General features: G+C 36.3%; 1 protein-coding gene across 7 annotated transcripts in view; it reads right to left on the bottom strand.

Moving 5' to 3' along the window:
* TENM2 (teneurin transmembrane protein 2) overlaps nt 1-15,498 on the bottom strand; it is a 596,193-nt gene that overhangs the window by 457,610 nt on the left and 123,085 nt on the right. For all 7 annotated transcript variants that reach the window (XM_069869284.1, XM_069869285.1, XM_069869286.1 and 4 more), the window contains exon 3: nt 9,180-9,455. In XM_069869284.1, the coding sequence (XP_069725385.1) occupies nt 9,180-9,455 (276 nt within the window). The remainder of the gene's footprint in view (nt 1-9,179; nt 9,456-15,498) is intronic.

The raw sequence follows: 15,498 nt of genomic DNA, 5'->3' as shown, positions 1-15,498 counted from the left end.
TTACAGCTCAGCATCTGAGGAAACAGAAGCTATATTTTCACTCTTGAACGCTAATTTGATGTTGAGAAAAGTCCCTTAACCATTTGTGTGAAAAAATCCAAATGCTACCTTTCAATATTTCTGAATGACAGTCATGGCTCTAAGCAAACAAATGATGCTCACATATTGTGCCTTGCCTACAGGCATGTTGTTATAATTGAATGATTTTATGTTTTCTTAGAAGATGGGATCTCAGTTTCAATAGGGATACATGGCAAGGAAGTATCGGCTTCCATAGGTGTCTTGAACTTCCAGGCAGATAGTTTCATCAATGGAATGGCCTGCCTATCCATACCAGCAATGCACTACTGGAAAGCCTTAGCAGGACTTGATCTGTCAGCAACTCCAAAAATGACAATAGCCATTCTTCCCACTGAATTGTAGGTCAGCTGTAAAATACGTCCCAGAGAGATGTTATTTGAAGGCCCTCGGTAATACCATCATGGTTCTTAGTAAACAAAGCATAAAAACACATACCCAAACTTTGTCTTTCATCTTAGCCTGAAAAAGTTGGTAAGTTTTTATTTTTATTTCATTTACCTGGATGCATTGTGTATTTGGGAGCACAGAGAAAAGACCAAAGGAAGTAAGGTATAAATATGAGCTCATCTCGCATCTAAATAGTCTGATACACTCTGTGAATGAACTGTACCTGTGATATATTCTAGAAATCAACTAAGTTCCTTAGAGTACAGATTGTGTAAATCTCTCTGAGACCCCACCACATGACCACAGATCACTGTACAACCACTGAGTGAGGTGGACACCTACAAGCCTAAGGCTCTTACACACATTTTTAAATAATAGGAAAAGGATCTTAAATGGGATGCCTTGAAGAGACAAAACAGAGTATATCAGCTACTTTGTAGTAACTATATCTCTTACTGAGACTTCATTCACAAATAAAACTGCCTCTTCTTCTGACACCAGCACTGCTCCTCTGCATACTGCTATGTAGCTAGAAACGTTAGGTAATTTTCTTGGTAAGACATGAGGGATGCAGGGTTTGTACACACCTATAGCGTAAGCAGTGTTAGTTAAATGCATTCATGTAACAAACCCAAGTGGTAACCAGCAAACAGCCCCTTTTTAGGAGCCAGTTGTTTCAACTAATACTTGATTTCCTGAAAGCAACATCACCTGAATAAATGAATTTACACACAGCTTTGCTGCCAGTTGTGCAAATCTTTCTCCATAAGGTCACTTTCTCTTGGCACTGCTTTACACAACTAAAGGAAGAGGTACCGTTTAGAAGCAGTACCTCTTCCAAAATTCAGGAGTTTTTAGCACAAGAAAGTGAAATATCACAGCAATGGCACCCTCTGGTGACAAAGAGTAACACATTATAATGAGATAAATTATTCATCCTGGAAAAACAATTTAAGCTACTGCTTCATGTAAAAATATTAAATGGAAAGCATTCCTACAGAAAAATTTGCAGAACATAGGTGGTTATTTTTAAGAACAGTGATAACTAGCCTTTGATAGTAGACAACTTCAATGAAAAGGCAAGTTCTTCAAAATGCTTCCATTCCTCCATTACCATCGTGACTTTCTTTTATGAGTTCTAGACTAATCTGATGTTCCTTAACCACCAGACAGACAAACTATAAAATGAAAAAAAGATGCTCTGTTTTTTCCTAGGTAGTATTTCATATTCACATATGGTTAAGATTTTAGCGTGTTAACTGTAGTTCTACCAACAGCTTTTGAGATGTTGAATACTGATGAGAGGTCTGTGAGCGAAGACTTAACAGGTGAGTGTTTTGGAAGTGGACAACAGCTGCTCATAAGAAATCTTTCACTTGATTCGAGAGGCAGAATTTGAGCCTTTCTAAAGCACTGCCAATCATATCCACAGCTTCTTACAGCAACAATGTCTGTATCAGCAATTTCAAATGCTGCAGAAAGACTGAATGAATATATAAAAGTATTTCCCTTATCAATGTCACAGAAGGAGACCGTGAATAGCATATGTAAAACCTTAAATTAACCGGTTGTCTTTAAGTTGTCTTTAATCTATATGAAATAGAGTTAAATTAAAAGTGAAGAAAACATTTGATTTCCAGATTGTTCCTACAGTATCTCACAGAAGTCATCCAATTCTGCACAAAAAGTCACAAAAAGTCTTAATGGGTAAAAACATAGAACCTGGGCTTATGAATTATATTTCCTCTTCTCTGAACTAAGGAACAGAACTTATGGCACATATTTATCATTTACTGCTTCAGAGCTAAGTAAAAAAAAAAGTTTTTTAATAAAAGAGAGTAAAGTAACAGTCAACTCTCTCAAAAATCAGTACTTATGGGATTATTTAGTTTTCAACAAGTTCTGTTTATTCTCATACATGCCTACTAACACTTTGGCACTAAAAGAGTGGAGGTATAGTTTCCTATCCATTTTCTAACTGAAGACGAAATCTTTTCTACCTGAAAAGAATGCTACATTTCAACATCACATTAACAATCCATTCAAACACATTTTTGTCAACAAGCTGCCAGATAACTAGAAAAGAACAGTGTGTAGAGTATAAACACAAAGTATATAAAATGAAATATTTAGCAACAGCAATGATATTTACACAGCCATACGCATGTGCAGTTTTATATACACGGCAAACAAGTATTCACTGCACTATCAGAGTTCACTGGTCAAACTCAGGCCAAACTTCATAAATGAAAGGTTGATTAGAAAAAACAATATGTTCATTGACCTAATTATGCGCCAATCAGTAAAATATGCAAGTCTTTGTAATTAGGAAAATTATTAATAGTGGGATGTGCTAAGTAAGCAAAGGTGCCAGTATGTGGCTTGAGAAATTTAGAAGAAGCTTTGGTTAAACATCACAGTCTTTAGAAAGACAAGACGGAACATCAAATCCGTGCATGGTTTCCTGTGATTTGTGCCTCAGTGTACAAGCGGAATGTACAACGTATACATTTTTGTTTGACCATGGTAAATGTTGTTGAACATCACATAAAAGCAAATCTTCCTGTGAAGTTTTTATCGCTCATCAGCCACTCACAATACCTTTATTACCAAGCTGGATTAACTTTATCAGATACACATCTCTGTTAGAGAAAAGTGTAAGAAGGCATTATTATAACTCAATTTTTCTTTGAACAAAGGCGCTGCTGCTTGCTTACCTAGGTGACCTGTATCATCTGAGTTTACTTTACTAAAACTAATAATTGACAAACTGAATGATGTGCTGTAATGGAGTTCTTGTTAAACATAGTTTCATCATTTCTCTCCAGTAGACTGAAAGGCTCATAATTAAAATATTAATTGAAAAATCTCATGGTTATTTTGAGAGTTTTTTAAAAAGCTCTCCATGTTCTGACCTTCACATAATGATGCAGATACAGCTGCACGCAAAAGCTCTTTCCCTATGGATTCAGGAAAAAGGAAGATCATAGCTAGCCTCAGCAGTTTATGAGCCCAGCTGCTGCAGTATTTTCCAGGTAGCCTTAATTCACCAGCCTATGTTTCTGTTTCCTTCACTTTTCTGCCTAAATTCTGGATTTCATTTCCTAGGTCTCAAATCCTGGTTGCTTTGGTTCATGCAGTTAAGTAGAGGTCATTCATATAACCTGAAAAAGTCACACTGAAGAGAGAGACTGCAAAACGGGACACAGCTGCAGCCAGGTCCTCATATCAGAAATGAACAAAAAATACAGTGGTTAAGGCTCAGCAGCCAGAGCGTGGCATAAACTGGGGTAGAGCTACTGAAATCACTGGCACCCCAGAGAAATGTCCATTTAAAGATTTTACAGATATGGAAGCCCCAACTTGAATGAATGGGCAAGAAGATTACAGACACCCATGGTGTAAGACCCCATTACTCTGCATATTAGACTTTTTGTTTTCACACTCCATCCATTTCTTCTGTGACCACAAGGGCTAGAAATACATATAACTCTGGGAGAATAAAAACTGGAGATTTTGGTACACATCTCCCTGGTCAGCACTGAAATGGCTGCCAAATTGCTAAATGCCAGTTATACACAACTGAATGTCAAAATAGCATTTTTTTTCTTTACCCTTCTAGACCACCTAAGCAGAGCTATCACTCTTGCTATACACCCATCTCTAAAATATCACCAAACACTGTGTTCCAGGTAGTATTTATTTAGCTCTTTCAATATACCCATATATTTAGCACTACCATCGCATCACTCTCCAACCTACACTACAGTGGTACTAGATGACATGAAAATTGTAATAGAAGTTTATGATTTTATATACTCTCATTTCATATTTTTGTCTTCCACAAGGCTTTAAAGTTTACCAGTGCTACATATCCATGTTTTGTCCTTAACCCTATCACCTAGCCTCCCCCTGCACTGAACACATGAGCCCATTTACCTGGACAAAATTGTAGTCGATGCCTAGTTAAGTCTTTAAAAGTCATTCCTGCTAGTCAATTCCCTCATTAGGAAACCACTTCCTATCAGAAGTGCCCTCAGGTTTTGAGAGCACATCAAAATTGGATCCACTTAAGCAACTGAGCTTTGATACTGTGCTTAATGACTTTCTAAATTTGTCATTTACAAAGTACTTTACAAGCTTTCCTAAAGAAGAGATGAAGTATGCCCATGCACGAGCTAACCTCCCTAGCACTTCTTAAGAAGCCTCATTGATGTATGACGTATGCGATTCCATTTTCTGAGCATATGACATTTCATTTAAATCTCATGATTTCCTTAGGACCATCTGGACACTTTCTCAGATGTGAACATATCGTACAACTGTAGCAGCTCTTCCTCTCTTCTCTTTCATATCTGTCCCTCCTGCTGTTTCCAAGCTACCTGGGCTGATCTGGGAGCGAAACGGGCACACATTCCCAGACAGTACTAACAACTGAAATTAGCATTCTATTATGCAATGAACAGTGAGTTTACAGTTCCCTTGCTTCTTCTTGCACATAAAACATAGATAACCTATCTCAAAATGATAAGGGCATATTGTCTTTTCCCCCTCCAATTAAAACTTCACAGATCCGCTCTAACTGTATCACCATTGTTTAAACACCCCATTTCAACAAGGAAAGTCTTTCCCACAGGCAAAAGTGAGTATATCTTAGCAGGAATACTTAGAAAGCAAGCTTTACCTCCCACTTATTTAACCCAAACAGAATTCTGTCACCAGGAAGGTTAAAATCTTCTACTTTCAAACCAGTCTTACCACTCCGAGACATTAGCAAGCATACAACAAAACCAACATCTTCTGAAGAGTAGAATCACAGTTTCACCATAACCTTTTCTGCAAATTATGAAGTGTGAAATAGAAAGCTGGATAAAAACTGAAGTAATAAAACACCGAGAACAAGATGTCAAAACTAAAACAGTAAAAATAAGAAAATAAACTCCTCTGCTGTCATCTGATGGTCTGGTGCCTTTCTGTACACTCTCTGATGTGGTTATAGGTTTTCTTTTCCAGTCAAAGCCTGTTATTCAACAATATCCCAGGAAAAGCCCGCATTATTCTGCTAATAAAACTGAAGCAATGAAATACGAGGTCAGTCTGAATTATAAGGTGGTGTTTAAGATTTACTTTACATATGCATTTGAGAAATTTCTATACAAAATCACAACTGAAAACTTCATAGCAGGGGGAAAAAATATAAATTATAATTTCTCTGTTGTTTCAGAAGATTCAGTCAGAGGTACAACACATAAATACAGTTTTCCATATTTTATCTTGTAATTTCCCTGAGATAGTTTTACTTTATTAATGGGAATACTTTTTTTCTTTTAATTTTTATAATAAGTGACATGCACACATACAGCATTGTCTGGTATTTAAACGTCTAATTACTACAACAAAGCCACCACCAAAGTAACGCAGAAAAAGTAATAGAGTAATAGAGTAATACTGTAGGCTTAGGGAAGAACACATGACAAATGCTACTTCTGAAAAGTTTTTCTTGATGTTTAGGAATAAGCAGTTATAAGATTTAATAAAAGGAAACTGAAGATAAGCATTCAGGACCCCTCTGGTATATGCCCTAAACTCCATACTGGCGAGTCCCTGAAAATAATTCTCTCTACAGAGCTGGCCCATGACATCAAAGGTGAGCTGTATTTCTAATCTGCTTTTTATACTTATATGTATCAGAAAAAAAAAGAATTTACTTAAAACTCAATACGTCACATTGGATTACAATTTGGTGACAGATTTGCTGTTATATTCCTATTGTCATGTCTAAAGAAAACATGGCCAGGTTGAGACAGTAATAAAAGCTGTGAGACATGATAAGCTTAATCAGACTTGTGAAAATAAAAGTGTTTCTTTTCAAACTGGGTTGTCAATAAGGTGTTTTCTTACAAAGAATTTTAGTATATCAAATAAAATATTAGTTTAAAATGAGTTTCAATTATTTCAATTTATCTATAAGTATTTCAAGCTTGCTAATATTTCAAGGTTCACAGAATTCTGATTTATGATAAAATTAAATCATACTAAATCTCAAAATGTAGAAAATAGTCATAAGCTTTGTGAATGGATTTGAATGGGAAAAAAAATTATTTTTAGAGCAATTTTTTTAAAATTAAGCCTCTCCTGTGCTGCTTAGAGTTGTACTAAAAGCAAGAAAATAGATTTAATATTACAAGAAAAGTGAAGGGTAAGGATTGTTGTTTGGTTTGGTCTTCCCATGTACAATAATATAAACTGTGATGGCATCTTAATATTAAAAAAATGTCACCTTTTGGAGCTGAACTACTGTTTTGAAACACAACAGCCGAGCTGTGTCAGAAGAAAAAGCTTCAATGGCACTTTAAATAAATTCACCGGTCTATGCATCGTGAGCTCCCTCTAATACTGCTAGGCATAAATGGATAAAATCTCATACCAAGAAATGTCTTGTTTTATGCTAGTATCCTGCAAATCCAAAACCATATCAGAGAGTGAATTTCTCTTGAAGTATAGATTCTTGTTGCTTCCTCTTCAAGATAAGTACCTAGCGGGTTATTGATTTGCTTCTGAAGGACACAGTGTTTATTATGTAGGAAACCACTGCTGGGCACAGGCGTGAGAAATTAATGATGGTTTTCTAAGTGTCCACACTGTGGTGCTGAACCAGTGGGGCAGCTGTCAATCTATATGATAATGCATCCCAAAACTTCATAAAATCAGCCATGTGAAGAAGCATTGATTTTTGAGCTAACCAGGATCTATGAGAGAGCAAGACTAAAAAGTTTATTGAAGTTAACACCTCTGTGCATGTAACAGTTGCTGCCTACTTGCATGATTATTTTCTTTTAAACAACCAAACATACAGAAACTCTTATTACAAAAACCCTTCCAAGTAAAAATAAATTCCGCATACTGCTTTGTTTCTTGGTGTCGTTTGATCATGACCTCCTTTCTCTTATTAACATCACTGTTAAAATAATTACCTATTCAAAGCAGATTCATTGCGCTGTATTTCCAGTTACTTTAACAATTCACTTGCTTTAAGGCAGCAAATAAATGCAAGCAAACAGACTTGTTCTCATATTAATGTCTATGACAGTATGTATGAAAATAGTTCCCAAGATTAAATTTTCTCAGACAAAAGCTGTGGCACAGTGCTTCCACTGAAATGGGGAAAATCACCTTCAGAGAAGTGAATTCACACTACAGAAATGAATCCAAACTGTTTTTCATTTGGAATTATGCACAGTAGCCTTATCAAAACCATGCTAACGTCAATGGGAGCTGTTGCATTTTCTGTTACTGGCATTATAAAAATAAAAAAAAAGAAAAGAATCAATTAATCAGTTATTGATTCTTTTTAAAATACTGGATGCCTTGTATGCCCCAATATTAGTAAATATACATTTTCTCTTCGGCTTTGATGAAGAAATGTATCCTGCTACGCCTAGGGAGAAGAGAGATTGCTCAAAAATTGAATTGTAATAAACAAAAAAAGACTGCTGTTACAAACAAAATCAACTCTGCTTTTCCAAGCTTTGCTTTATCAATATAAAAACTGTAATTCCGTTTTGCCTTGTTTGCTTTGACAAGCAGTCACTTGCATTTCTAGTGCTGTGCACACCGGCACTGCTGCAAGTGAGACAGGAGCCACCAGTGACCGTGGGGAGGAGCCTAACATAAATATCTGTAAAAATCCTCTTCTGAGCAGCACCAAACATGAAACAAATTAAATTTTATCACAAGTAACATAAGTAGCAGAGAGCAGGTTTCATTAGCGGGTGTCAGCTGCCTGAATAGTTGCTCTGACAGCATAACAGTAGGGAGATTCCTCTTCAAATTCTCAGACCGGCAAGTATCTAAACCTTTAGTTCATATTTTAACTAAGTTGTGTTTGCACCTTCATCACCCTACAGGATAGAGGACAAATTCCTGTGAATCCATTTTTCCTCTTTATAACTTAAAAAGTATGTGAACACAGAATATTCGCCAGGTACAAGCTTTCAGCTGATACATAAATAAGAACCTGAATCTGGGTTATATGCGTTGGAAAGGAAAGTTAGGTTAACACAATTTACTTGAAGAATCGACCAGTATCTAGATGTTTTTGTCACAAATGATTGCTGGACTGCCTCAAGTCTCATTTCTATGAATTTAGTAAACTATACTAAACAGAAGTGCTTTGTCTCAGTCTGATAAATAGGTTTGCTTTCTGAAAGCCCACCCATACTTAACAATACGCAAACAGCAAATTATTTTTTTGAACTTCAAAAACATGATGAAAAAACCCACAAAAAATCAAATCTGATTGTTACAAATTAGCACCATTGTTATAGTCACTCGCATACTGTAGACTATTAATATTACTTCAAGCTGTGTATAAAAATCTCATTTGAGAAACTATTTCTCTGAAGAAATTCCTTTCTGCTTCTCATCATTAAGATTAATTTAATGTACTCTAAGCACAAACTTCTGTGAAAGATTATTGTGTGGAAAACAAATTGTAAGACAAAACGCAGTATAGAACATATAATATGATATACATGTAATAGAGTTTCCTGACATTGATGCTAAAAAACAACCCCATAACATCAAAAAACAGCTTTATTCAAACTGAGAAAGAGAAGTGAAAAAATTACCTTTAAAAGAATACTCATGTATTTTTAAGTAAGATCACGTTCTCATACATGTGCATTAATATATGGAAGAAAAAGGCCTACCATTTTCCTCATCTGACTTATTTTCATTGTCGGAGTCGGTAAGCGTGAGCGCTGAGTTTTCACGACTTGACAGACCGGAACTTCGCCTGGATTTGATCCCTCTTCCCCACAGCCTGATGGCGTGTTCTGGAGACATTCCTCCCTCCGTGTCTGAGTCAGCATCAGAGCCAGTGCTCAAGGAATAGCCTTGATGGAGTATTCCTATGTCTGAGCAGTAACCGCTTCGATGAGGAGAGGGCTCACAAATCCCTAGTTCGGCAAGAGTGAAGTTTGTTCCTAGGAGGGCAATAAAAAAAATATAAAAAAATAAGAAAAAAAGATAATCTAAAAGCTAGGGGATTTATTTTAAGTTTTACAATAACAGACATTTGTAATTTCTCTTACGATACTGTATGTCAAGCCTTTGAAAGGAATTACATAGAGATCTCTAGGGCACGGTTCTAGTAAGACTTAACTAAAAGATATTTAATCTAGTTGAAATGGATGAAATGCACAAAACAAAGGCAAGAAAGGTCTCTGATTTTAGGTTACTATTTCGGCCCCAAATAATTAATCATTTAAGTATGTGGTTAACATAAAGCTCACGACAAGTGATAATGACATGACCTGCTTTGTTATGCATCTAACCTTATACTCAGGACCAGAGCATGAACTTTGAAGTGGAGCATTGGATTACTCCAAAAGAGGAGGTTTTCCTTATGATGCTAATTTTCTCACACACAGGTCTTCCATAGAGACAGGATATTTTTATTCTAATTTTCATACAGCTTCCTGTTTCATAGAAAACAAACACTTCTTTGGGAAACCAGAGCTTACAGATACAGATCACTTCAGAGAATGCAAACCTATCAGTGATCATGCTATCACTGATAATATGAAGCCTTGTCACCACTTCTGCATTTGGTGAGACTGGTAGTTTAATATCTTCTGTAGAAATCAAGATAGACTTCAATCATTGCAATTCTTTTCCACCCTTTTGCACCAAATTCCAGAAGAAAGTATGAACCAACACCAAAATCAGGTCATTGGGTTTAAAGGCAAAACCTTCAGGAGCAATGTCAAAACATGTGACCTTTAGCAGTTAATAACCAGTCAGTGGACAAAGTCTCATACATTTTTAAAGCACCCGGAGTCCCTCAGGGTGCTCAGAAAGTATAGATTTGCTGGCTGATTTCTGCTTATGTATTTGTTTCCTACAGTAATGAACAGGGGAGCAAAAAAAACATAGGAAAAGATTCACTGATCTCTAAGGCTTTTAAAGGTTTTGAAAAGCCAAGGGATTTTAGCTTTGTAACATTGGGCTAAAAATGAAGAACACAGACTGAACTCACTGGCAGTATAACTGCCAATTAATTAGTTTCTTAATTCACCGGGAAACTAGATCTGTGATCTGTGTTTATAAAAAGGCAGTTATATTTTGTCCAAAACCAGTTTATATGTTCTACTCTTCCTCTATATATTTATCAGAATTAAGCCCTGTAGTGTACATTCATACACTAAAAACCATACTTAAGTATCTTCTATGAATAAAGACTTTAATAGTTTTGGGTTTGGGTTTTTTTGTTTTGGTTTTTTTTAAGTATTACAACATGTTTCACAGATTAGCTAGGAAAGTTCATACAGCATTAAACCTACCTGGTTTATCCACCCATCTACCCATCAACCCTCTTCAGCCTCAAATCCAGGTGCTAAAATATTTTTTGGATATGAGAAATATGCACATATCTACAGAAAGTAAAACTGGACCCTACTTAACATTTATTCCCAGATCTTGTCAGTTAAAGGAAGGTGATTGATTCCCTCTGGAAGCCCAAGCTATGCCTTCATCCAGCAACACAGACATGATGAGAGGGAGCAGAAACACCGTCTTTCACCCCTAGGTCCACCAGTAAACAGGCCAACAGCAAGAGAGTAGCCAACAACATTAGGTGAAGAAGTATCACATACTGGATGCTACTAAAGAAATGAAGCATTTAGTGGCAATGTTTAAAAAGAATTTAAAAGGACTGACATTAAAAAAGTCAGCTCTCTCTCATCAACATCAAATCAACCTGAACCCTCCTAGTTAGGAGCATATTTTAACTTGCCTTCTAATATTTATTCTAGTAATCAGAAATTGAGGTTTAGTCAGAAGCAGTGAACTGAACAGCCCTAAAAATGAGCTTCTTGAGTGCACTTCAGCCTGGAGATTTTTTGCCTTTTCTTTTAATAAGAGCTCTAGCATGACAGTTAGATGAAAAAAAGTTACTTTTAAAGAAAATGTAAATTTTAATCATGTGCAATTTCATTAGAAGACATTCAACAAAACCAGCTCAACGGATTAGAGTTTTGTTTTAGCCATATTAGCAAACTAACCTTAGATTCATTAAAAGAAAAGGTCAAAAATCAATTCAAAATATAAAATATATGTAAAAAAACTGAGTGAAATGAAGCCTGCAATCCCCCACTTCCTGACCTGTACAGGTGGAGTATATGCTGACATTAGACACATTAAACTACAAAACTCATCATGAAAATGGGGTTTTTCAAGTTTCTTTGTTTCTGGGTGGCATAAACGTCTACAAATACACACCAATTATGAATATATTAGCTTAATTAAGTGATTTTACATACAGAGCAAGACATTTTAATGATATTCTGAGGATTTTAACAGCCATTACAAGCCCACATGAATTAATTCTGATTAACATCCTGTACTGACGTCAAAATCTGACTATAACATCTGATGCTAAAAACAATCTTCTGCAAAATTCTTACTTCAGCTGTCTGAGGAAAATGGTAAAGGCACTGACAGTGGAAGGAAAATACAGTATTCACGGAATGCATTCATCCACTTGAGCTTTATTATCTGGGAACTTGGCATCTTCCAGAAACGTGGAGAAAAAATATTGAAAACTGACTAAGATTTTAAAAATTTGAGAAGTGGATCAGACCAGCTCAAGAATACAAATAGAATCAGGCTCTGAGCCTCTGGGAAAGGATTTTCTATGCTGCTTCTTAGAAATCTCCTTACAGTATTACAACAGAAAATCTCAGGCATCCTGATGATAGACAGGAAATACTGTAGGAAAAACATGTTCTTCTTTGGTAGACTCCAAACTAGTTCTATTTATTAATTTTCAGTGCTTGCTACTGCAAGATACTATTTGTGACTGTTCTGTAAGACAGCATACAATAGCAGAATAACTTGTCCTTGGATATCCTTGGAAAACCACATAAGAACATGTTTTGGAGATGTTTTTCACATGTATATACACACAAATTACAAAGTAATTTGCATACACGTACTTTATACCTAAGTACATCACAATGAATGGTTGGACTCGATGATCCAGTGGGTCTCTTCCAACCTGGTTATTCTATGATTCTATGATATATCTCCGTATATACTAATTCATGATATCGGGCCTAGGACAACTCTCTGTGGGAACAACAGCTCTAACCTCACCCTGAGCTTTTGATGGAGAGTCTTCCCTGTGGAGAGTTGTCCCTTACTGCCTGATGTCTTCATAGCCCTTATTTACTATAAATTCTGAGGAAAATGAGATTGAAATACTATTGTTACATTCCCTAGAGCTTTTCTTGAGCTGGATCATATTCTCCCACATGCCTTATTTCCCTAAATTGAAACTGTCCACATCTCTCAAGTAACATATGGACTCCTTTAACAAAGATAACATTCTCTCATTTGCTCAGCTATTATTGTGCATGAAGGTATTAATAGCATTAGTAGACCACCCTCGTAAATTCAGACAGAGAATAAATATAGTTCTAGATGCACGGAAATCATTTACCCAATAATTCATGGCAGAAAGAACCCTACTATTACTTTGTAAATAAAGCATAGTCTCACAACCAATGAAAAAATGTCTAACTTGTATCATATCCACTGATACTGGCAGAATATTCCATATGAGATCCTGATGACTAAAAGGTCACCAAGAACAAGGCAGTCTTGCTCACCTTCACTGCCAGTAGAAACTACAGCATCTTTGGGCTGGAGCAAGGACACACAGACACAGTGTGGCCTGGGGTTAAAATTTAGTGTCTCCCTCAAGAACTATCTTCCTTACAGCTCTTTAAGTGATTAGGAGATAGAGCAAATCAAGATGTCCTAGAAGAAAAGCAAAGTAGGGCAGCAGTACCTGCTGCTTGCCACACCCTGGGAATTAAAATTGTGCTGCTGTGCATTTACAGGAATCTGTTCCAAAAGCAAAAATGTGCTACTAGCACTAGCAGTCAAGTCAGATGAATGGATTCTGAAAGTGCTACACAGCACACTCTGTCTTTAGGGCTTCCATGGAGTTGAGAGTAACTGTGTTTTACTGGAAGTTCACTTCCAAAGTAGGGCTGAAATGTGAAGGCAGAAACCATTCCTGCACATTCAAAACTTGAGGGTGCTTTCTTTCAGATTCTTGTAGCATTTACTACATTGCTGGTGACACCAAGCGAAAAGACATAAATAACATCAGATCCTTATTGGGGTAAAAGAAAGAAACTTCCTTCTCTCAAAACCCACCACCAAAAAATCCAAGTCATGCATTTGTTTGCTTTTTCATAGGCCACAGAACTCAAAAGCTTCCACCCCCAGTGCCTCCATCCCCACCTGCAGAAAACACTAGCCCGTTTTCATCAAAGAAAAGCAGTTAATACCACCTGCTCCTTGCAGATGTATGTAATCTCTCATACAAAACCACACCGGTAGCATACTAGTTTGAAATGTAATATAATGTTATGTACTTGAGCATCATTGCCCATAATGTACATTATGTGAATAGTCTCTCAATAGAGTAGAAAAGATGTTTTCCTTTTAATTAATGCATTATTTATTATCTTTTGAGCACATCTGCTTTTACAGAAATTTGCTACTTAAGTTATCTAGTATATAAATGCTTACTAAAAGTGTGTTTAATTCAGTGACGTACAATTTTACTCATTACCTCAGACAAGACCAGAAAGCGCTACCGTATAAGCATATTACCATATTTGCACCTAACCTCTATGCAAAGGCCCCATTGAGGTAATTACAAAGTGCATGAATTGCCCTTCTGAAGATCAATCTAATCCAGCTGTGAACGCTAGAAGAAGTCTCAGAGGAAGATATCTGAAACCAGTAATGCACAGATATGATGAATGTACCTTCAACACTAGATAAACAGTTCAAATCTGGGCTAAGTCTGAAATCAAAAAGATAAATACCATTTACGTTGCTTGCTCCTATAATCAATTACAAGAAGTAAGGATAATAAGAATACATTTGACACTCCATCCTTTCTCAATTTTTCCTTCTGTTCATAGCTATAATGATTTCTGCTGGCACAAGCAGCACAATTTAGCTCCAATCTGTGGTATATGAAGAGGTCATCCTTTTTAACCAACTGACGCACACATTTTTCTGAATTCTTTGTGAATTCATTTCTATACGATTTTCTCATTTATTATAACAACAAAAAGAACAAATGTCTACAGTCTCATTTTTTATCCACTCATTGTACATATTTTTAACATTTACCATTTTTATTATCTTCCATATCTGATAAACAACTACCTTCTTTTTAATCCTTCTTTTTACTTCACCTGTTTCAATACTACTCTATTCCCATGGTGAAAGATCTGGTTCCACAAAATGGTTTCCTTAAATTTGTTTCTAATTCTGCACTATCAGATATTCCAAACAGACTCCCAGCCTGAGCTGAGGGATACACTCCTGTCTGTCTGCATTTTTGAAGATTTTCTCCTATTGAATTTACTATTAAAAAGAAAAATAAATTAACATCAGCCCCTTCTTTTGCAAACAGCCCCCCCCGCCAATACATCATTATAAAATATACTGCATCTTTTGAGTGATTTAAATATGCTTAAATCAGAACTAGCTTTTCTGTGCAACATACAGGAATTTTAGCCAAGTAATCACAACAAATTTGCCACAGGGGCTCATCAACATTAGCATGAAAAATGCCTGGAAAATTCCCTTTCTTAACATCACTGATATTATGGGGACAGCAATATTCCACCTCCGAAGAAAGCACAAATTCAGAAACAAAACCACAAGAAAAAAGATAAACTCTTCTTTCATTGCGACCCCTCCAAGCAGAGGAAACATCCCATGGTTCAGGAGGCCAAGTAAGTGAAAGGAGATGCTGGCCGCATCCTGACTCACCAACCCACAGCAGGTTTATGGGCTAGATTTTCCTCCCTTGCATAATATTCATAAACACTATTACAGAAATTGAAATGTTTACCTGAAGTCTCCTAACAGTTCTATTTTCAAACTCTCTACTCATTTTTCCCCTAATAACAGACCCTTTGTATGTGGGGA

This window comes from Phaenicophaeus curvirostris, chromosome 15 (assembly GCF_032191515.1).
Source record: "Phaenicophaeus curvirostris isolate KB17595 chromosome 15, BPBGC_Pcur_1.0, whole genome shotgun sequence".
Classification (NCBI taxonomy): domain Eukaryota; kingdom Metazoa; phylum Chordata; class Aves; order Cuculiformes; family Cuculidae; genus Phaenicophaeus; species Phaenicophaeus curvirostris.
The sequence above is the reverse complement of the archived record's forward strand: the minus strand, read 5'-3'. Positions and strand labels throughout refer to the sequence as shown.